The sequence below is a fragment of the Ursus maritimus genome, unplaced genomic scaffold (assembly GCF_017311325.1).
Source record: "Ursus maritimus isolate PB19 unplaced genomic scaffold, ASM1731132v1 scaffold_21, whole genome shotgun sequence".
In the NCBI taxonomy this organism is placed as follows: domain Eukaryota; kingdom Metazoa; phylum Chordata; class Mammalia; order Carnivora; family Ursidae; genus Ursus; species Ursus maritimus.
The window spans coordinates 35,568,321-35,592,516 of record NW_024424564.1 but is presented as its reverse complement, the minus strand read 5'-3'; the positions used below and the strand labels follow the sequence as shown (position 1 = coordinate 35,592,516).

At 35.5% G+C, this 24,196-nt stretch overlaps 1 protein-coding gene across 5 annotated transcripts in view; it reads left to right on the top strand.

Moving 5' to 3' along the window:
* ANKS1B (ankyrin repeat and sterile alpha motif domain containing 1B) overlaps positions 1 to 24,196 on the top strand; it is a 1,051,872-nt gene that overhangs the window by 460,372 nt on the left and 567,304 nt on the right. For all 5 annotated transcript variants that reach the window (XM_040637361.1, XM_040637360.1, XM_040637359.1 and 2 more), the window contains exon 12: positions 9,809 to 9,989. In XM_040637361.1, coding sequence (XP_040493295.1) covers positions 9,809 to 9,989 — 181 coding nt within the window. The remainder of the gene's footprint in view (positions 1 to 9,808; positions 9,990 to 24,196) is intronic.

The window sequence follows — 24,196 nt, the reverse complement described above, 5'->3', positions numbered from 1 at the left end:
GAGAAAACCTTTCTTCCTCCTGCTGAGATAGTAAAGTAGTATCAACTTGCAAGGTCTCTCTCTTCCTGTTGTTTCAGTAATTGAGGAAGAGTGGTAAGGTGTGAGAATTCCCTCTGTTGGCCTCCCATCTCCATTTTAAATGAGGTTTCCCTTTGTTAATTTTCACTATACATATAACAAAATAAGTGAATAAAATACAATAGTAAATAGTGAGAGAGTAACAAGCCATTTTCATTTATTTTCAGATAAAATAGAAAAAATACCTATAGAGAGAAATTTAAAAAATCAATACATAATCTTAATTTACCATTATAAATTCATAGTTCTCAGTCTCAGTTGGGCCCTTCACACTATTCAGCAGACCTAAATGTCTCCAGGCAAATTGCAGGCAAACCTTCAAGAGACTTTTGAGTTCTACTCTTTCAGGTGCCCAATTTTCCTCCTAGATGGCATCACCCTCACTTCACAGAGAAATTGGAAGTCATCAATGAGGTATTACTTCAACATTTGCCAAAAACTTTGTAAAACCTTCCTGAACCCACCATATCTTATTAAAACAGAGGTATCCCTATATCTCTCTGAAACTAAAGTTTGCACATGTTTTCAAAATTATACCCCTTGTCTCCCCAGGAAACTTGCATTCTCAATTCCTCTTGGTTTCTGACTGTCTAACATCTCTCTTTTTATTACCTCTTCTCCATCAGCTGGAATCAATGCCATCAAAAAATGTCTCCTTTAGCCCTGGAGTTATACCAATTTTCTTCCATTTTACAAACTTCTGGTAAGAGGTACCCTCACTTACTCTGCGCCCCCCCCCCCCCCGCTTTTTTTGTCTTCTGAACAGACCAACCACCTTCTCATTTCTTATGTGTGCTGTCTCTGTTTTTTCCTGTTTCAGGATCATGGCATATTTATGATGTTCCCTCTGACTTGGACACTTCATTTCAACCCCATTTATCCTACTTTTACTTAGCTGATTTCTACACCTCCTTCAGGTAGCAGTTGAAATATCACTTCTTTTAAGTTTTCTTATACCCCAAGTTAGGTTAGATTCCCTCATTTTATGTCGTCCTAGCACCCTCTGCTTTGTCCTAGTATTTTTCACTTCTCCACTTCATGTCTGTCTTCTTCACAAGAATATGAAGTCCATGGGGGAAGGAACTGTGTCTGTCCTCTAGTGACTATTGATTAGTATTCTTTAACTTGGTAAGTGGAGATGACAAAACCAAGCATGAGCAACCCTACCAGAGAAATGATTTTCTGCTAATTCTTCTCTGTTTGGTAAGCCAGTACACCAGGGAACAAAGTTTTGTTTGGGTTCAAAATGTATCTAATGACTTGCTTCTTTCTCCAAAACTGCTATCTGGTGCCAGCTATTCAAACCCATAACAACTTCCTAATTTTCTGCTTTGATAAAGTCATCACAGAGGCTCCTGGATTTCCGAATGCTGTGCTTTCTAAAATTGTTTATCCACAACGGAGAAATAAAGATTATTTGGAGTGCACCTTCTCCTCTTGCTCCCCAGCACTATGGTTCATCATTGCCTTGAGACCTCATCCCTCCAAATCAGAGATGGATAGATGTTTAGAGAGGTTTTACCAAGGTCTCTGTCCCTTATTTCCCATCAGAGACTCCCCTGATAGCGCTCTGCTGAAGGCAGTCATTAAAGTTTTCAGGGCAGCTGTTTTAAATACTGGTGAAATAAATCCTTTTTTGCTGTATTTTCTTCCAAACCTGCTGATACCCCCTTGCCCTTCAACTCTTACCTCTTCAAATTATAATGTATTAGTGGGATCCTGTCACTGTCCTCTGCATTTAATTTGGTGATTCTGCCAGTTATTTGGAGAGCTGTGTTGTGACTTAACTCATCAATGCATTCTTTTGGTTAGGTTCTACTATCTTGCAGTAAAGGAAGAGAACAAATACTTATCAATTATTTACTCTGACATAGGCATTATCCTAGAGCTTCATTTACATTATCTCAATCCAGATAACAATTCTATAGAGCAGCTTATATTATCCTCATTTATAGATGCAAATACTGAACTGTAAATACTGGCACTAGGATTTGAATCCAGTTCTATCTTGTTCCAGATCCCATTCTGACTCATAAACACATGTCAACAAATTTTACTGTGCTATATTCATACAATTGAATACTACCCAGCATGAAAAGGAACAAGTTATTGATACACAAAACAGCTTGGATGAATCTCTAGAGAACTATGCTGAGAAGAGCCAATTTCAAAAGATTGTATTTTGTATGATTCTATTTATCATATATCTGTTTACCTATATATAATTTTTGACATGACAAATTACAGAAATAAGAGAACAGATTAGTGGTTGACAAGAGTTAAGGAAGAAGTGGGGACAGGAGAGAAGTAGGTGTAGCTATAAAAGGGCAATGAATGATGACTAACATAATATAATAAAAAATCATTAAAAAAAAAAAGGGCAATGAGGCAATGAGAAGGATCCCTGTGGGATGGAACTGTTGTTTCTTGGCTGCATCAACGTCAATATCCTGGTTGTGATGTTCTACTGTAGGTTTGTAAGATGTTATATCATTGGAGAAAACTATGAAAAGAGCACATGAGATTTCTCTGTACTATTTTTATAGCTGCATAAGAATCAATTATTTCCAAACAAAAAATGTAATTAAAAATATTAAGTTGTAAAAAAAAAAAGTGATGTGCACCTTTATTTGTAAAAATTTCTGTCTTTCACCCACACAGTGATATGAGCTTCCTATTTTGGCTGCTCAGAACATATCCTCTATAATCCTTTGTATAATTACTTCCTGCTTCTCTTAAACTGAAACAAATCATTTAATTTTTTTTAGAAGAACCTAAATGTGGGAAATAAAGCTGGTCTTGTTTTTAATTCTACACACATTTGCATTTGACTTCAGCATCTTTGAAATATTAATGCATAAATATTTGAAATGCCTAATTTAAAAAACACTGTTTTCTAAGATAGTCATGAGTATTTTAATGCTGGGAGAAGTGTCTGTAAGAACAAACTTCATAGTTTGGAAGTCAAAGGCTCTCCAGTTCTTCAATATCTATGTTGAGTCCAGAACTACTTAACACTTTTATCAAATAAAACTATATGTAGTCTTTCCAGTTCACATTTGAATAACTTATATGAAGAAACTATTTCATATGGAGAAATATAGATTTTCCATTTTAAGAGCTTTATACTCATTCCTATATATGCTAACTACTAGGAATATTCTAAGAGTTTTATAATTTTGTGTCTTTTAATACAAAATGAATATATGTTAATCCTTCAGCAAATATCTCCATATAAAAATGATATAAATTGAAGTGATAAAAACAAAATATAAAGATTTTTTTAAATTTCTGCCTCTCTTTTAATTAAACACCTAGTGACTGTAAGAGTTTAATATATAGCAGAATTAGATTCTATTCCTATTTTCCACTCACCTGAATTTTCTTCAATACTCTTTAAAATGATGATCGTTTAAAAAAAAAAATCAATGCTGCCAATGGACTGAGAATAGGAAAATGCTCACTGATGTAAAGATGAGAAACTCAAGAGCTATTAGGCTCTTGGCTTCATCTGTAAATTTATGCTTCTTTTTGCTTTATCTGTAGTGTAATGCCCTAGGGGAAAGTGCAATCAATTTGAAATTTCATAGATTGTGTTTTAATTTCAGCTCTCCCACTTATGTGTGAGACTTCTCTAAATCTCAAGAACATTGTAAAATGGAAAGAGTAATAACTACTTTTAATACCAACATTATAGGCTTAAATGGGATAACAAATCTCAAGTTCCTAGAAGAGGGTCTACTCCTCTTAAGCACCTGATGTTTACTCACACCCACTTTAACTTCCATGTAGTGGTCATACTTTTTTTTCTGTATATGTTTGGCCATAACTGTACAGTAAAAGGATGGTATTTTGCTTACTCGAAGATAGGAGTTTTACATCTTTAGAATAAGTCTTAATCACATTAACTATTATATTCATGAAAAAAAAGTTGTTCCTCATTTAAAAGTTTTTTTCCTTTCATTGAAAAGAAAAAAATAGAAATTGTTCTCAATTTGTATGATATCTGTAATAAAAAGTTTAATAATTTCTACCCCTACTGAATTGTCATCTGGACTCCCTCAGATCCTTTATACTGTTTTAAAAGTGATCAAGGCACAGAAGTATGAGAATTCTAACTCAAGAAGGTGAACTGATCCCAACTTTTTACATTCTTTCCCTCTGTACATACAATTAAAATTGTAAAATAAATATAAAAATAAGTATAAATCCATAGCAGTGATGAACAGTGAATGGTACTATGAGAAACATTTGGAAACTTCTGAAAGATAAGGACTAATGGCATTGGATTTAGACATTAGAGATTAATTTAGTGATTAGTCAGGGCAACTAAAGAAACTCAGCATCTTATACATGGAGAAATTGACTTTGTTTTCCTACAAGATGGTAATAACTCTCTCAGTAAGGGGAAGAGTCTGCTGAAGCTCCTACTGTGAGAACTGGAGCAGGAGAAAGAAATGGGGCAGTGTCCTAGGTAATAAAAAATGGTTGACCAAGAACACCAGACATTTGAGGAAAATGAACAATTAAAAAGAGAGGAACCAAAATCAATGAACAAAGTAAATGACCTTTGAGAAAACAGAATTAATGACAGACGAACATTGTAATCAATATCCTTAGATTTGAGAGGTTATTGAACTCATAACATTAAGAACAGATTATTGTTAAAATGGAATACTTGGAAAACAAGAAAAGTTATTGAAAATTAAAAATACGATCATTATGCCTGAAGTCATGATAAAATGACTAAAAGTTTTGTGCCTTATCTTATTTGTTCACTGATACATCTTCAGAGCCTAGAACAGTGGCTGACACATGGCTGATGCTCAGTAGTATATTTTTAACAAATTAATGAAAGTGCTTTAGAATATCAAATTGTAGAATACTCCCAGAATATAAAACAAGGAGGATCAAAGAGATCCAGTGTCTGTTAACTAGGAATTAAGAAAGTATGGTATTAGCATAGGAATAGACAAGTAGATCAACAGGAACATAGTTCGGTCCAAAAATGTAAATCCAGTTTATATTTGGAAATTTAGTGTATGATAAAGGTGACATTTCACATTTGTGAGGGAATGATGGTATTGGGTAGTAGGCTATTATTTGGGGAAAAAATGCTTAGAACTAAATTTTTCACCATATACACAAAATATTCCAGGTGGATTAAAGTTCTAAAAGAAAATACTACTGATCTAGCTTCCCATTTTTATCACCCACCTCATTTTCATTTTAAAAACTATTTAAGAAAGCATCTGATTTTATTACCACTGGCTTGACAAGACTGCTTCATATTGATATAATTTATCAATGGGCTAGTGTCTGGAAAGTCTGTCATTTCCACATATTTCTACTGATGTCACTAGCTAATTTTCTGACATTCAGCTGTCTTTGGGAACTCATTTTGAAGGCTGCTTTTGCTTGCAGATTTAATATCACCCTGACTTTTGCTAGTACTACTTTTTCTTTGTACTGACACCAGAGCATCCCTTTAGTCCTATTTGACATTTTACTAGGAGGTTGATGAGGTCCCTTCATAATTAAGTTAATTCAAATGATTTAAAATCCACTTAAACCTAAGTAACTGGATTTTTAAAATGTCCAGTAGTTTAAATAACTTGAAAGTAATAGAAGAAGAAACATAAAAGTGGATATTTGAAACTTAGATTCCAGTCAAGAGAGTATTTGGAAGTAAATGTACATGTTACCTAAATCTCATCCCAGTCAGGAATTATGTGTTCTCATTTTATTCATATGTGAATCATATCTAACTGGTTTGCAGAAATACCATGAAATTTTTTGAGCTGTATCAGAATATGTTATATTTCATTTACATCATAACAGAACATAAAGATAATTCATAGAATAATAGGTTCTGATTGATTAAGAGAAACCACAATAGGTGTAGGAAATGCATGCCATCCTATACATTATACCAGTAAATTTACACATTAGTCCCTTTTAGGGACTAAGATGTCACTGGCTTCATGGATGTGGGAACCAGGGCAGTCTCATTAGGCCCCACACAAAGAAGGACCCCATGCTTTGGGTTTAATGCATGAGAACAGCCATAGATAATAAATAAATGAATGGACATAGCTGTGTCCCAATAAAACTTTATCTTCAGAAACAAGAGGCAGCTCAGATTTGGGCCACTGATATGACCACAGGCCATAGTTTGCAAATCCCTTTCTTAAAGCATGACTAACATATAATGATTCTCATTCTTCGTCATCTCAGATACTGAGAGGTTTGGGCAATAACTCCCCCATCAACGTTCCTGTCTAATAATAAAGAGTTTTGAAGAAGCAAATAAGAATGAGGTTAGATGATCACTGATCCATGGCTTCCTCTGTTTGGAATTTCTATTAGCCTGTCCCCTTTCTCCTGTTATTTTATTTGAAGCCATGTTTCAGTGAGATCATAGCACTCTGCTCAAAGAAAGAAAGGGAAATATCACATAGATTTGCATAACCATGTATTTGTTAAGCAGTCTATACTCAATCCCAGTAGCATATGAGCATACATCTTGTATACTTCTGGTATAGAAATGCATACATTTCTGTTCTTTACCAAAACAAACAAACAAAAAAACTTATCTTCTGACACCTACCCAAGCAGAAATCTGTGAGTCACCTTAAACTCCTTCCTTAAAATCAACCTTCACATCCAATCAGATGCCAAGACCTAAAGAGCTAACAGTATTGACATCTCCTAAAAACATCTATCTCCAACTCTGTTGCCACTGCTTACCTCAGGACCTCACTGTGTCTTGGTTAGTGTTCTTTAACATCTTCCTAATTGGTCTCCCTTCCTTTAATCCAGCCTTGACCAATTCATTCTCTAAACTGCTAAAATTAGTTTACTAAAATGCACATCCAACCATAAAATCCTCTTGCTTGGAAATCATTCTGGGGTTCCTTAAAATATTCAGGTTAAAGACAAACTCCTTAACATGGCATTAGAATCTTTTATGAGTTGGACCCTGCAACTTGTAATATCTCATGGCTTGAAGCCACCACTCCCTCACATTCTCTGTGTTACAGCCATTATGAACTATTTCTCCCCATCCTCTTTTGTCGGCTTACCATCTCTGCTTCACTGAGATTCAACTCAGCCATCAATCACCTGCTTGTGGAAGACTTTCCTGATTCCTTCCCTAAAGTAGAGGCTCACCTTTTATATTTTGTGCCTCCACTTATCATAGCCCTTATGACTGTATAATACTGCACTAATGCATAATCCTTGGATTGCTTGTTTCTTCCTCATGCACCACCCCTTCTTCCACTTTAAGTCTATAATAACCTAGAGAACAAGGACAGTGTCTTTATTAGTCTTATTCCTATCACACTGCTTACCAAGGTACCTGCAATTTAGTATACACTAAGCAAATATTTTTAGAATGAATCAATACAACAAAAAAATAGCCTGTTTGCTTTCATGATTGCATAATAAATTGTGATTTCAATTAGAGCTTTGGGTAGTCAAGTTCAGAAACACGTGTTTAAAAAACAGAAGTAGGGGCACTTGGGTGGCTCAGTTGGTTAATGTCTGCCTTCCGCTTGGGTCATGATCCCAGGGTCCTGGGATCAAACCCAGCATCAGGCTCCCTGCTCAGTGCGGAGTCTGCTTCTCCCTCTCTCTCTGCCCCTCCCCCCACTTATGCTCTAACTCTCTCTCTCTTTCTCTCCTCTCTCTCTCAAATAAATAAATAAAATCTTAAAAAAAAGAAACAGAAGTAAATGAGGGTTACAGAAGGGAGGAGAGATGAGGGGATGTGGTAACTGGATGATGGGTATTAAGGAGGGCATGTATTGTGATGAGCACTGGGTGTTATATGCAACTAATGAATCATTGAACACTAAATCAAAAACTAATGATGTACTGTATGTTGGCTAACTGAACATAATAAACAAATTAAATTAAAAATTAAAAAAGTAAAATTAAACACCAAAAATGTATCTTCAAGACTAAACTCTAAGCACAAAGAAATTAGGTCTAGTGAACTTTTTCTAATTTCCATTTATTTATAACTTTTTCTTTACCTTCACATCCAACTTACTAAAAGAATTGTTCATAAAAAAAAAAAAAAGAAACAGAAGTAAAGGAGTCATATGTATCAGTTGGCTTCATCTTTATAAAGTTTATGAGAAGAAATATTACACAAATTTGGTCCATTGCTTATATATGAAATAAAACTAAATCATAACATAATAAAATAAAACAAAATGAAGATGATGGACATACCTGTATTTCCATTGGAGCTAGTGTCATAGTTCATGCCTTTTAATTACTGTTATATCATCTAGTAGAAAGAACATGAATGTGAAATTGAGACTCATTAGCCCCAAGGACAGACATTTGATGAGAAATTAAACCTGACATTGCATCCCAATCTTCCATACTTCAAAATCGACTGAGTCCTACGTGGGTACTAAGTTGAATTCTATGTCATAATAATAAATGACTTGATTATATAGCAATGCTTCTAAACCTCTTTCATAAAAATACTATAATAGTGAAATAATAAAGCATAGTGTGATAATTTGCATCCTTTATATAAAAAAATAAAATAGATACATTTTCATTGTTGTTGTATATTTTAAATTATAGACTAAATGATATCTACATAAAAAACCATGATGAGCTAGAAGAGAGAGGGTAACCTGAATATTTTACAGGAAAATAATCTATGGAGTACAGTGGTTAAATTAACAAGTATTTGAGGGCAGTGAAAATGTTAGTAAACCAAAAGTTTATTGTACTTTGGGGATAGTAAAGTATGGTAAAATTATTGTAAAGAAATTGCAGTCACTCTCTTGTTAATTATTATAGGAAATTGTTAATATTTCAGTAATATGAGTAAAAATTAGAAGTAAGAAAACTTGGATTGATTCTTGGAAAATGCAGACAAATCTGAGAGCCAAAAGACTGTAGTTTTAAAGGACAGTGTTAGAAGCTCTGCTAGTCAGGAAGAAAAGTGTATATAATTAAAACTATGGGGGAAAAAAAAACCCGTAAAACTTCTATAGGGAACAATCCATTACTGGTGAAGGATATAGATTATATCTGCTATTGCTCCATGATTTTAACTTTTATGTTTAAATTGACTTTTCTTGCTCTTTGGGGATTAATTAAAATCCTTAAAAAGGAAATCAAAGTTCACAACAAATACCATGTAGATTCTTAAGTCCTGGGAAATGTTCTATATAACTTTACTTAATTCTGATTATCAAATTTCAGCATATGGTACTTGGGGGCAATATCTAATGCTATCAATTTCTTGGACTATATAGAGAACAAAAAAAGAGAACTGCCTTAATTATGCTTCAATATTGTAAGAGCTCTTTTATTATTAGATTCTATATCCTCAGCAAATGTCATATGCTTAATAAATGTTAGTTAAATGAAAGGTGACTTAGAATTGCAACTTTCCAAATTGATTATTAAGATAAATTCTGTGTACTGTATTTGTATAGTCTTCCCAGGAAATCTAACAAAAAGTCTAAGTTATTTTATCCAGTATGTCAAAATATTTTTTCAATAAATAATTTTTCATTATTTAATTCATCAAGGGATTATTTAGTATCTTGCTGTAAAGTATAATATATTTTAAGTATAAAAACCAGATAGATTAACTGATAAAATCATCACTTGTATTAAATCAGTTGGGAGATTGGGCTGAAGATGAACATGATCATATTAATACTCTCATCCCGCTCATTTATTTTAGCCTAAACAACGAACATCTATTGTGTCTTCTCTGGATTTTCATCGAATGAATCACAACCAAGAATATTTCGAAATCAACACATCTGCAGGGTGTGCAAGCTTTACTTCCAGCCCTCCTGTTAGTCCACCCACCTCTTCTGTGGGAACCACAGAAGTCAAGAACGAGGAAACTGGCCATACAGGTAAAGCAGTTCACTTTATGCAGCTATATTTTTGAACTTTTAAACCTAAAGCCTTAATGAGATAGAGATATTAAGAGGAGTCTTCATATAAATTGTACTCTTTTTTGTTCACCTATATGTATAGCAATGTAGGACATTATAATTTTTGCCAGCGTCTTTTTGAGCACATTAATGGCCTTTCAGGTATTAGGTATTAAAGATGATGATTCAATGCTATTATGGTAGTGAAATAACCAGAGACCTGGAAATGCTCTTCTTCCACTGCTGTCTACCCCTCTCCACACAGTGGTATCAACTCATCAGTATACAACTTTATTAATAGCTGCTTTGAGGCTACAAAACCTGTATCAACCTGCTAAGAGTGAGTTGGATGGTATGGCCTAAGTGGGCTTTAAATCTACTCAAACCAGGGGCGCCTGGGTGGCTCAGTCGTTAACCATCTGCTTTCGGCTCAGGGTGTGATCCTGGAGTCCTGGGATTGAGTTCCGCATCTGGCTCCTCTGCTGGGAGCCTGCTTCTTCCTCTCCTACTCCCCCTGCTTGTGTTCCCTCTCTCAGCGGCTGTCTCTATCTCTGTCAAATAAATAAATAAAATCTTAAAAAAAAAATCTACTCAAACCAAGGTGAACTTGGAGAGGAGAGGTGTGAGGAAATAGTACTGGGTGTAAGGGAAAGATTAAGGAAAGTAACCACACCCACTAGTAACACACACCTGGTTCCACCCAATCAGATTTGCAATATTTCCTTTCTTTGGGGGCAAGAAGTTAATAACTGGTAAGGCCTAAGGACAGAAATATGAGAAGTGGGACCTAAAGAATCTCTTCCCTTTATATTAAAGTAAGTGAACTATTCTACCACTTTCCTTTAAAAAGATATTTTAAAATCCACTAGATATGATTAATATGACTTTTAGAATCAGAAGGTATCATTTATGAGTATTCCATGTAACCTTTGTTCAAAATGAGTGTGTGTATGACTATACAAATGTATGCACCGAACTTAAGTCCTTTACTCTAACTGTACTTTTAAGAACACTGATACTAACATTCCAAAAATATAGCAAGAAAATTATTTTCCCCTAGGAAAACTAAGATTTTAAAAATAATGATTAATGGAAGTGATGACATTGATAAATTCTATGGAAGCTATTATCTAACCTTTTCATGGCAACCAGAGTGATGTTTTTAAAATGCAAATCAAGGCATGTCATTATCATGCTTAAAATAATCAGTGGATCCTCACAACGATGAATAAAATCCAACTCCTCACTATGGCCAGTGAAGCTCAGGATAGCCTAGCTCTGACCAGCTCTTTTTTTTTTTTTTTTAAGATTTTATTTATTTATTTGAGAGAGAGAGTAAGCACAAGTAGGGGGCACAGCAGGCAGAGAGAGGGAGAAGCAGGCTCCCTGTTGAGCAGGGAGCCCAATCTGGGACTCGATCCTGGGATCCTGAGATCCCATGACCTGAGCCAAAGGCAGATGCTTAACTGACTGAGCCACCCAGGCATCCCTCTGGTCAGCTCTTTAACCTAAACTTGAACAAACTCATCCTGGCCCACACTGGCCTTCTTTTCTAGGCGTTCTAGTCCTGGGGCTCTTATACTTTGGTTCCTACTGCCTGGAATCTGAGGGTCTTCAAATTTTTATGTGGCTGAGTGTCATTTGGGTTTTGATGCAAATACACTTTCTCATAGAGGCCTGTCCAGATCACCTTATCTTGAGTAAGGCCCTCAATATGATGACAATTATAATAATAAAGATGCAAAAAGAACAATCATAAATATTACTAACCAATACGTTTTAAACAAAAACTTTAACACTATACATCATAGACTGTTTTAGGCATTTTATGTATATTAACTCATTTAAATCTCATAACTGATATATGAATTAGATGTTATGACAAATATTATCTATTATTTGTAGACAAGGAAACACAGAAAGAGAATAAACCATGTTTCAACATTGCTCTTGTCACTTCTGTCAAATTATCCTGTTTTCCTTTTTCCATATCCTTATTTATTATGTAAAATTACACTGTTCACTTGTTTCCTTGTTTATTATCTTCTCTCCTCTTTCTAGAACTGTAGGGTAGAATGGATGGATCCCTGACAGTTTGTAGGCACTGAAGTCAGGCTACCTAAGTTTGTTTACTAACTATGGGACTAACCTTCTTACCAGCTAGCTGAGACTTAACCTCTTTATGCTATTGTTTTCTTAGCTATAGAATTAAACTAACAATTAATTAATTACATTAACTTACCCTATAGAGTGGTAATGCATATAAAGTAATTAGCACTGTGTCTGGAACATACTGCTCAATAAATGTTAGTAACTGTTAGTAGTAGTCATTATGATATTCATGAAGCCTAGCACTAGTTCATTGAGTATGACCATTTATTGTATGTCAGCCATACACCAGATTTAGTAGGACAGGAAGGATGGGATATGATTTGTGAATAAAAATGGTGTATGAACCCCAGAAAAGTTCTGCATATCTAATTATTACTCAATTAATACTTATTTGAATGAGTAGCTCCATTTAAAATTTAAAATTCTAAAATTTAAAATTCTAAAATGGGAGGAATGACAAATACTCTGATACTTGCTTTAAGAAAATCTCAGCTTTATTTTAGTTAGTACACTAAGTGACTTTTTGGGTGATTAATTTTTGAATTTTTTCAACTGTCCTTTGTAGGTAGGTAGAAATTTTATTTATTTATATAAAACTTAAAAGTAAAAGAAAGAATGGGTCTAGTCCCAAATCTCTGACCACTAGATGAAGAGGATAAAAACACACACATTTTACTGCTGTCTGGACTTTAGTGGTACCATCCAAAATGTGCGAAGAAATTGTAGTTTGCCACACATCCCAAAATTGGTATTTTCAGATCTGACCTTTGAACAAAACCAAAATCTAACCTTTTAATGATTGAAATGGTTTCAAACAGCATGTCACTATGGTTTCCTAATGTAATATGTCACCTCCATGTTACATCAAAAATTTTGGAATAGATTGATATTTACTAATAGTGTGGAAGGACAATGCTGATTTGTTTTATATTAAAAACTAAAACTTTTAATTTATAAACAAAACTTTTAAGGTAGGTATTTATCAACTTGAAAAGTAGCATTCATTATCTTATACATAGACAATTTATTATACTTTGTATTTAAAAACTTGAGCATATGAAACTCCTGGATGGCTCAGTCACTTAAGCGACTGACTCTTAATTTTGACTCAGGTCATGATCTCAGGGTCATGAGATTGAGCCTTGTGTAGGGCTTTGTGCTGGGCATGGAGCCTGCTTAAGATTCTCTCTCTCTCTCCCTCTCCCTCTGTCCTCCCCCCACAATTTATTATACTTTCTATTTAAAAACTTGAGCATATGAAACTCCTGGATGGCTCAGTCACTTAAGCGACTGACTCTTAATTTTGACTCAGGTCATGATCTCAGGGTCATGAGATTGAGCCTTGTGTAGGGCTTTGTGCTGGGCATGGAGCCTGCTTAAGATTCTCTCTCTCTCTCCCTCTCCCTCTGTCCTCCCCCCACCTCTCTAAAGATAATAAATAAATAAATAAATAAATAAATAAATAATGAAAACCTGCACATACAGACACTACCACATGGTTTACATTGAAAGAGCATGAATTTCAGAGTTAGTTCTATCACTGATTTGCTGTATATTTTTCATCAAATCACTTATCTTCTCTGATTTCCAATTTGTTCCTCTGAAAAAGGGAAATAATATCTACTCTTTGAGTACTTGTAGCAATAAAGGAGCTTATTTATATGAATACATTTTGTAGACTAGGGAAACTAATTCTTCTTTAATATTATCATCATTATTGTTTAATATTATTACTTTTCTTATTTACTGTTATTATTTAAAATCTACGGTAATCTTAAGGTGGAATTAGCCTAGATATGTACATTGGTCTGGACTTATAGGTAGCTGACCTTAAATTAAAAATATAATCTAAATTATTAGATAAATCTACAGTTAATTTCTAAACGATTACATGCACAAAAGAATCTTGACAAAATGTTATTTATAGAACAAAGACTAATATACTCTCACAAATGAATTATATACTATAAAACACTTTGAACAAGTGACCCAGTGAATTTATTATAACAGAGACATTTCAAAAGTAGCCTGAATATAAAGCTTCCTACTTATAAGGCACTGTCTTATATATTCCAAGTATCAATTCATGCCCAAGTATCAATTTATGAATCATCAAAAAAGTTGTTAAAGTGAAAGATATGTGGAGTTAGACACACTACAGAATGATATGACTAGATTAGCATTTAACTAGAAAGATCACTCTAGTATTAAAATGTAATAGATAGATTTGAGATGAGGTAAAATTGGAGGTGGGGAAAAACAATGTCATCAGCAATGGAAAGATGTAAATGGATTTGAGAGATACAAGGAAATAATCAACAAGTTATGATAACGGTTTGGATGTATGATGGTAAAGGGGAAAAGTTCAAGGAAGCCTCTAAAGTTTCTGGTTTAAGCAGATTCATCAAATCAGACTGCCATACCCTAAAATATGAAATATTTATAAGTAAGAAGGGTATGTGGATAGATCGTGTAGGAACTTATAGGCCATTATAAGGACTTTGGCTTTTACTCAGAGTGAAATGAGGAGTAAATTCAGGTCTTTGAGAAGAAGAGTGACCTATCTAACTTCTATTTATGAGGATTACCTATCGAGTTGTGAATGGATTGAAGAAAGGGAACAGAGTGGAAGCATGAAGGCCAGTTAGGAGGTTATTATAGTATTGCAGTAAGATGAGAGGTGAAAGGAGCTCAGATCAAAGGTGAAACAGTGGAGGTATAGAGAAATGGATGGATATTAGACATATTTTTAAGGTAGATCCAATAGGATTTCATGGTGGAGTGGATGTAGTGTATGAGAAAAAAAGAAATAAGAAAAACTGCAAGATTTTTGTTCTGAACAACTGTCAGAATGAATTTACTATGATCTGACATGTGAGAGGTTGTCCGAAAAGCAGGTTTGGTGAACAGGGTGAAATACCAGGAGTTCGTTTTAAGTTTGAGAAGCCTACTTGAATAGATGTGTTGAGTAGCAGCTGAAGATCCAGTGAAGATACAAATGTGAACATCATCACTATATAGATGATATGGAGTGTAGACAGAGGACCAAAAACTGAGCTCAATGAAAGAGGGGATAAAAGGCAATACCAGTAAAGGAGATTGAGAAGGAATAACCTGTTAGGTAAGAGAAAAGCTTTTGGTGATTGTTGTGTTCTGAATTCAGATGAAGAAAGTTATTAAGAGGGAAAGAGTGATCAACTCTGTCAAATGTAGCTAACAAGTTGAGTAGGATGATGTGAGGACTGAGTCAGAACTGACTAGTGGATTTAACAATGTGGAGGTTACTGCTGACCTTGACAAGAGCAATTTGGTTGAAATGGAAGGGGCAAAAGCCCAACATAGTGGGTTTAAGAGAGAATGGGAGAAGAGGACTTAAAACAAATATAAACTACCTTTTCAAGAAATTTCTTCCAAGGAGAATTATAAAATTGTGATAAAGAAGGAGAAAGAGAGAATGGGTTCTATTAATTAAGAGGAGAGATTGGCATTAGACAGGATCATGGGAAACAGGCAAGAATGATGTTTCCAGGCTGGGTACAAATTCTGGAAAGGGATCCATGTGGTGAGAATCTGAGGAGTACTTGTTCTGATAATTTCTATTTTCTCTATTAAGGAGAAAGCAGCAGCATCAGTTGAGATGAAGGAGGGAAGAGGAGATGTGGAGGTGGAGGAAAGAGAAGAAGGAATGAGAGTTGTTTAGGAGAAAGAGACAGTGAATGGAAAAGGGAGATATGATGTAATCATCTGGCAGAATTAAGAGCCCACTCGAGGTTCATGTTCATGAACTTAAAGTTGGATTAGCCAATGTCGTTCTGTTTTTCTCCAGCTCCATAGTTTTCAGAGTTGAATTTTACATTGTGTTTTTGTCAAGTGGGTTTATTGAAGAGCAAGGAAATATGAACACAAGAGAATGAGAGTTATGTTTGACATAAAATTCAAGATGGAGAATTAGGAAAAAGAGGACAATGGAACAAGTAATAGTGAAAAATCAAAAGGATCATTGGATTGGAGATTCTAGTCAGGTCAAAGAATTGCTGAAGTCAAAGTACTAAAGAAGTGGGGTGGAATGATAAGAGATGGTTTGGAAAGAAAGATGCACAAGAAACCAGGAACAACTATAATTGTTGGTAATAACAGAGTCTTAGAACTATGAAGGTGAGCAGCTGAGTTAGCTTCTCCCTCCACAAAATAGCCTTACATACTGTGGTTAAATCAGTGCAAATTTTTAGAAGAAATATTCGATATAAAGAACCATGTATATTTCTACATTGATCTCCATTCATATTTAAATTAGTCTTTCCATTTATTTAACAAATTAGGAAATAGGTGAATTTTACCTAAGTTCATCTCTTCTGTACTTTGTCCCACCCTTCCCTGAGATGCTAAGACCTCTTTTGTTGTCCCCTGGCTGCCTAAGGCCCCCTGAGAGTGGTGATCCATGGAGGGTCACTCCTTCAGGAAACTTGTTTTCCTCTTGACCACCATGCAATTCTTTCTTATATGAAACTTTTGAATGACCGGAGAGCCCATCTGATAAGGTATTTCAGTCTTTGGGGTACCCCTAATGGTTGCCAGTGTGTTCTTTTTGCTCAGGTAAGCAGGCTTTTTTAAGATAGAGGCAGTGAGAGGTGATAGAATTCTGCATCTTTTTTTTCCCTTTTCTTTAGTGAGAAAAATAGAGAGCACGAGCAAGGGGAAGGGGCAAAGGAAGAGGGAGAGAGGGAGACTCTTAAGCAGGCTCCACGCCAAACATGGAGTCCTATGCAGGGCTGGATCTCACAACCTTGAGGTCATGACCTGAGCCAAAATGAAGAATCAGATGCTTAACTGACTCAGCCACCCAGGGACCCCTAGAATTTTGCATCTATTTTTTTTTAAGATTTATGTATTTGTTATATATAGAGAGAGAGCACGAGCAGGAGGGGCAGAGGAAAAGTGAGAGAGAATCTCAAGCAGACTCCATGCTGAGCATAGAGTCCGATGTGGGGCTTGGTCTTATGACCCTGAGATCACGACCTGAGCTGAAACCAAGAGTTGGCCACTTAATTGACTGCACCACCCAGGCATCCCTTCTAAATCTATTTTAAAAGTAGAGCCACCGTATTTTTTTGGATGGATTGGACATAGAATGCAAGAAAATGAAAGAGACCAAATGTGTAACTCAAGGATTTTGGGCCCTTCTGACCATTGGAAGAATGAAGTTTATATTAATTGAGATGAAGAAGCTCAGTTTAGGACATTTAAATTTGAAACACTATTGGATATCCAAGTAGATAGGCCAAGTAAATAATCGAGACAGTGAGGTAAGGCAGGGTGGGAGGAAGCTACATAATAATTTTATTTTTATCAAAAGTAAAGGATATCACTTTTAAAAGATTGAGAAACTGTGCCTTAGCCAAAAACAGTGACCTGTGAGATCTGAATTCCTCAATGAAGATACCCTGGACAGATATGTTGTGAATTACTGGGGAAAAGGAAGCTGAGAATCACCAGTTGTAAAGATGCTTTCGCTTTATGAAAAGTTGTATCCTGAAAGCTCTACATATGAAGAATTTTGTGGGCTAGCCCCTTTGGGGTCTTGCTAGAGAAATTAGCTACCTTGGTAATTAATGATCTCCAGTTTTGTTAGTAGTTTCAAAACATCACCTCCTGCTAAAGAAAACTGATGGGAGGGAGGATATCTAAAAAGAGTAAGGTGGAAAAGTGCTTCTTCCCAAGTGGAAGAAATAACAAATACAAAAGCTTCTAAGTGCTTAACAGCATAGGATGCTTTTCTGCAAGGGAGAAGAAACATTAGAGGAGCACTAAAATTAGAACAGAGAGGGTGGCATGGACCTTTCACGCTGCTTGGGGATTGCCAGAAAGACAAACAAAGGCCTTCCTTTTAATTAGTTCACACAGACTGAAAATAGTCCTCCTGAAGCTGAGACAATGTTTTTCCAGCAGCCACGGAACCTGCATAGCTGAGTGGGTCTTTGGACTCTAGTTGGCATGAAGACCAAAGCCAGGCTGCTGAGGTGATCATTAAGCTTCATGCTGAGATTTAGGGTGAGCAGATACAGAGAAAGTTAATGGCTAGTAAGAACGATGTGTACTTATATCTTCAAGGTTTATTTTCTTTAAAATATGCATTAAACAAATTATCTGAAGTATTGATTGTTAAATGCAGTACTTTCAATAGACCATGATTTTAGGTAGCCAAAAGGAAAGCTTTTTATCTCAAATATTATATATATGTAATAACACAAATATATTCTTTTTTAAAGTTATTTTATTTATTTGGAGGGGGAAGGGCAAAGGAAGAGGGAGAGAGAGAAACACAAGCAGACTCCATGCTGAATGTGGAGACTGATGCGGGGCTTGATCTCACCACCCTGAGATCAGATCTGAGCTGAAAGCAAGAGTCAGGTGCTCAACTGACTGTGGCACTGAGGTCCTCCTGTAATTGCAAAAATATATTCTTATCAGTTCTTGATAAATCATAAAATGCCTCTTCTATATTTTCTCTTTTCCTATTTCACCTTTGGTGTCTCATGACTTTTCTCCACCGCCTTTCTGCACATATTGCACATTACATAGAAGGCAAGATATAGGTTAGTAGATGCTTGATGAAAAAAAGAAAATATTGACTACTTTTTAGTACTTAAAAATATGTAAATATCTTACATATTAGATAGATGTTGGGGTAATATGGCTTAGTGCAAACAATCACGTGAGAACTTATTATTCTCAGTGAAATTCGTTGAAATAAGACTGTTGGTTTATTTGGGCAACATAAAATAGATATATTTACTCAGAATATGGCTGTGAGACTATCTGAATGACTGATCTCATGCAGGGGTCTACAGCTTTTCCAGGAAGAGCTGGGATCTGAGAGACAAAGCGGAATTAACTAGGCCAAGGTGGGGTGGGAAGATTATATTCCAAAGGAGGACTAGAGTATTGAAGAAAAAAATTTTCTGTGGTAGAAATTAACAAGAAACTACAGGTTCCAGAGAAAGGGGAGAAAGGGCAGGAGCTGTGTCCATAGAGGAAGTAAAAGGCCAATCATGCAGGTATGAACAGTGTAAATTGTGTTCAGGATTTTGGTCTTTATCCTAAGACCAAAAGAGATGTAGGAGCAATGACAAGTTGCTGACAGGCTGGTAAACAAGGAGAAATTATCTAATTTGCATTTTATTGTCTGATGGCTCCTATCTTTTCTATGAACTAGAAACGAAGTCATCCTTGGTGAGGGAACAATGAGGGCAAAGACCACGAAGAGCAGAGAAAGTTTAAATTATCTTTTTGTCCAAATTCCTAACAAATGGTTGGTATGTGGGCTCTGAGAGCAACATAGGAGGGATAGTAGGGTGTGGGTATCCCTCCCATTGTACCTACAGTTTGTGGGTGATATATTTAAGTCAAGATCATTACCACCAGGTCCAGCTCATTTTGGCTGCTCACCTCAGCTCAGCTCTCACTGGTCAGGTGGACCCACTATTCAGCCACGTCTGCCATCTGTTCACTCTGGCCTTTGTTGCAGTCACCTCTCTCTTTGCGGAGCTGCCCCACGGCAGCCTACTTGACTTTCAGCCCAGATGCCTCTGAGGCCCCCTTTTGGAGGCCACAGAAACCTCTGGGCCTCATTCATTAAGGGCAATAAGGAGGGCTCAGAAAAATTTATCAAGACTTTGCCAGTTCATACCATGCAGAACTACCAAGTTTACCCAGAAGTGGCCATGCCCAGAATATAGATGGGATTTGGAGCCTACGTCCCTCTTTCCTTATGTTCTCCCAATACCTATTATATTATAGGCTTTCCAGATAAAGCTTGGAAAGAAAAGTTTAGGACACACATGTAGAACTATTTTTCTATATTCCCTATCTCATTCAGCCTTTTCCTTCTTAAAATTTTTGAGGCTTGTATGTCCTTCCTCTTCTGGGCATTAAGTCTCCAGTCCAGACCTGGAGGAAGAGAGGTTCCCAATGAACAAAATTTAAGAATGGAAATATATCAGTATCTTCTTTGAAAAATACTATCCCTATTACCTTGAGCCAGTACCACTAAATGAAAAACACATGAATGTAACACATGCTTAATTAATGTAGCTTCATAAATGCTTAATAACCATGACCATTATTATTATTTGTATTGTTGTTATTATTGTAGGTTTAGGCAACAGAGCCCAAACTCTAAGAATTCAGTATAAATACAGAGCAGCCAGGTGCTAGGAATCCAGCCAGGCAATCAGAATCTTAAATCCACAGTTGCTTGGAACTGGCAGGTCAATCTACTGATGAGCAGAGTTGGAATTTCTGTTTGTTCTGTTTTACATGTTCTGGGCTGTGAGGGCAGCAAAAGCTGGAGTTGTGTTACTGCTGGGGAAAGCCAGACTTCTACAAGTGATAATCTATCCAAAATTATAGCAAAAGCAAGAGAGCAGCTGTTCCAGAGAGTTTTTGTGTTGAAAATCTTTTTTTTAAATTAATCTTTTATTAACTCAATTTTCTCTTGCTTTTACCTTCTGTTAATTTGTGTGAAAATACAACTGCTTTGTTAGCAGAATTTTCTTTGTGATTCAGATTCAGTGCTGCATATATCTTCTCTTTAATTATCTTGTCTAGTTTGTTTGATAGATTTTCTCTACCAGACTGTTTATATTTCTTGAAAAATCTCCCTGCTATCAGTTATATGTGTGTGATATACATATGTATGATCATTATAATTAAATATAATATGGTAGAAGAATAGGTAACTGTAAATTCTTTTTTAATGGAGGGAAAAACTTCTTTCCAGGTCTGTGCTATGGACAAATCCCCTCTCTACCTTCAGTTGAAAACCATTTCCAAACTGTTAGAACTTTTTTGAATTCACATCTTCTATCTCTACAATCTTCTTTGGGAGAATATTTTTCCCTTTTTTTTCTCTACACCTTGTCTATTTTGGGATGGTGCCCTGTGTGGGGTCTACCTGGGCGCTAGCCTTTTAAAATGCAGGCTTCTTTTTTTATGAGTCATGATGTAAGTGAGCAAGCCCAAGGTGGAACTTGTTTCATATATTCTCCCAGGTAACTTCTTACCTACTTGCTGGACCAGTTGTTCCCTACCTGGTGCTAGGCTCTAATAATTTCAACTTTTCTACTTGACTCATGGTATCTGTTATTAGGCAGAATTGTAAGATGACCCCATGATTCCTGCCCCTTTTTGAGTATGTATGCAGCCCTGGCCAACACGTGGATTGTAGCCTGCTGAGACACTTCCCAGAAGACTGATTAGGATGTGATCAGACTCCTGACTCATATAAACTGTGAGATAATAGATGCATGTTGTTGTAAGCCACTGTTTTTTGCGATTTGTTATACAGAGGCAGAAAATGAATACAATGTCTAATGTTTCCATGATTTGGGAAAAAAGGAGACTGTCTCCATCTTCTCTGACCCCAAAGGAACCTCCCTGATCAGCACTCATCCTTTGCTCTCATTAAGATTATAGACATGGTTGAGAGTGAAAATTTTCTCTTTTGAAAACTGTCTCTTTTACTCCACATCCCCAAGCCCAGCTCAGTTAATGCACTTATGCATTATCTGTAATACCATTTCCCCCCAAAATAATAGTTTTTATTTTAATAAATAAAATTTACTAAGTTGTAAAGCTAAAGCTCTAAAACTTTCTTACAACATAAGCCAGAGGGTGGGAGACTATATTAGGGATCATATGAACCTGAAGTTCTTAAATTATTGATGTTTCCTCCAGATTTAGCTTTTCTTAAAGTTAGCAGAGTTAATTTTTTAAGCATATATCTGATCATGCCACTTTGTTGCTTAAGAACATTTTATATATTGTCACTGTAAAAGAATGTCCAAATGCCTTAGCATGTCCAACAAAGTCCTTGATAACCTGGCTCTAATTTTCTCTTTATTTACCTCTACCCAAATATACCATGCAGTCCTAAGTACATTGTTCTTAAAGCTCATGGTCCTTGATTCATAGAATACTCTTCTGTCACTTTGGCATGCCTTCCCATCTAATTTGCCCGGTAAACTTTAACTCTTTTGAGGAATTTGGCTAAGGGTGACCTCCTTTATGAAGCTTTCTCCAACAATTCTTTCCAACGATTCTTTCATCCATGTGCCTCCCTAACACTATTCACACACCTCTGCTATTAGATATTTTATACAGAAGTATTTGTTTAAATGTCTGGGGGTTCCCTAAATGCAGGGATCAAGTTGCAAATAAGATGTATGCATCTCCAGTGCCTAGCATAGTGACTGGCTATGGTGAATGATTGAACAACTGAATATTTGCTTTGTTGGAGTTCTACTACCTACTATGTACCTTATTTCTATCTACATAATAAGACTAGACCAGCTTTTCTTTGAACTACTTTGCTTTCTTCTGAGCCACGGAGCCCATCTTTCACTGGTTATTTTATAAAATGCCTCCGAGAGAAATATCATTTTTAATGTAAATTTTTGTTACATAATTGATCTGATTTCACAGATGAAAAGATAGCCGTTATTTACATTGAGAGGCTATTCAGTTTTCTTATATAATTATAAAGTAGTTGACCCAGCATTGCCAAAATCATTAATATCACTCTAGAAAGCAATGTATCTGACCATGTGCACTAATTTATAATTTCCTTCACCTTTTTATTTTAGTAGACCAATGTCCAAGGCTTCATTTTAAAAATAACAGTAGTAACTTTAGTGATCCCTCTTCTTTCACAATGTCAAAGCCAGGCATAGCGTGACTTTCTTTTTTCCCTTTCCCAGAACTGATTTTTTTCTTCACCACTGCTTGTTCTAGTTTCTTCATTAGCCATGTGTGAGGTTGAGAATATTGCATTAGGACCTGGAGGATTGAGAATTAGAACTTTCAACATATTAGTGATGATCAGAATCCAATGTACAGAGTGAACACCTCTGACAGAATTTTAACCTCTGGCAAGCAGTTCACAAGAACTCTCATTTGTGTGTGCATACAGGTTTTCCATAGCATAGTTCTTCTTACTTAGAAAAACTAATATAGTGGAAGGCAAATATGCTGCAAGAATCAACATATCTTCCAGAGCCAAAGGTGTAATTTTTGTATTATCTACCCATTTAGATCTAAAACAGGCCTATTGTATGTCTGTGTTCTTTGTATTGGCACAGATGCGTGTGTTCTTTTTATTAACTCTGAAAAGCAAAAGTTGACTCTGTAAAGCTAATAATAGATTTCAGATTTCCTTCTGGAAAGCACATAGCACACGTGAAAGGAAGCATTATTAACTAAAGAAAACTTTCAGTTCCTAATGGTTAGCATTTTGACAAGCTGTTGTCTTAGATGAAGGATTTAGATTATATATTACATAATTTCAAAGTATTTTGTATTTCTTCTTGATTTGAGTATCCAGTAAATAGTACTCATCTTTATATCAATGTAAAGGAGACCTTCAGCTCTGTTTTAGTCTCCTAGCCCACTGATGTGCTGTAGGCCATTAATTTGCAACTGGGTTTTGTTTCTTCTATTAATTATAACCCTCTTGAACAAGGTAACATTACAATAAATAATATGTCAAATTATCTAGGCTAAGTAGTTTTATATTTACTAGCAATATATTTGTTCTCTGAAGTTGCCATATAGAAAATTAAAAATAGAATATCAAATTCAAAATAATCCTGGACCATTTCCCCATACCTCATATTTGATATATTCCCTTTTGGGCAATTATTAGCTGTTTTTAAAAAAATCTTAAATATATTTATCTAAAACCGGTTCTTTATGATTTGTTAAGAACCCATGTCATATGTTCATTATACTATCTTAGCAACATCAAGCATATAAGCAATTATGGTTGAGGCCTTAATTATTGACTGTTTATATATAAAATGTAAAACTACATATAAACACTAAACAAAAATTGGTTATATTGTCAAATTTATGAAAAGTTGAAATGAAAGTTCATTTACTCATTTACTCATTTAACAAATACTCATTTAGCACTTACAACGTACTAATGCCCAGTCAAGATACTGGGTATTCAACAATGGAAAGACATGGTCTCTTCTCTGAAAACCTTTATGGTATGCAAGTAACTAAGTATAAGG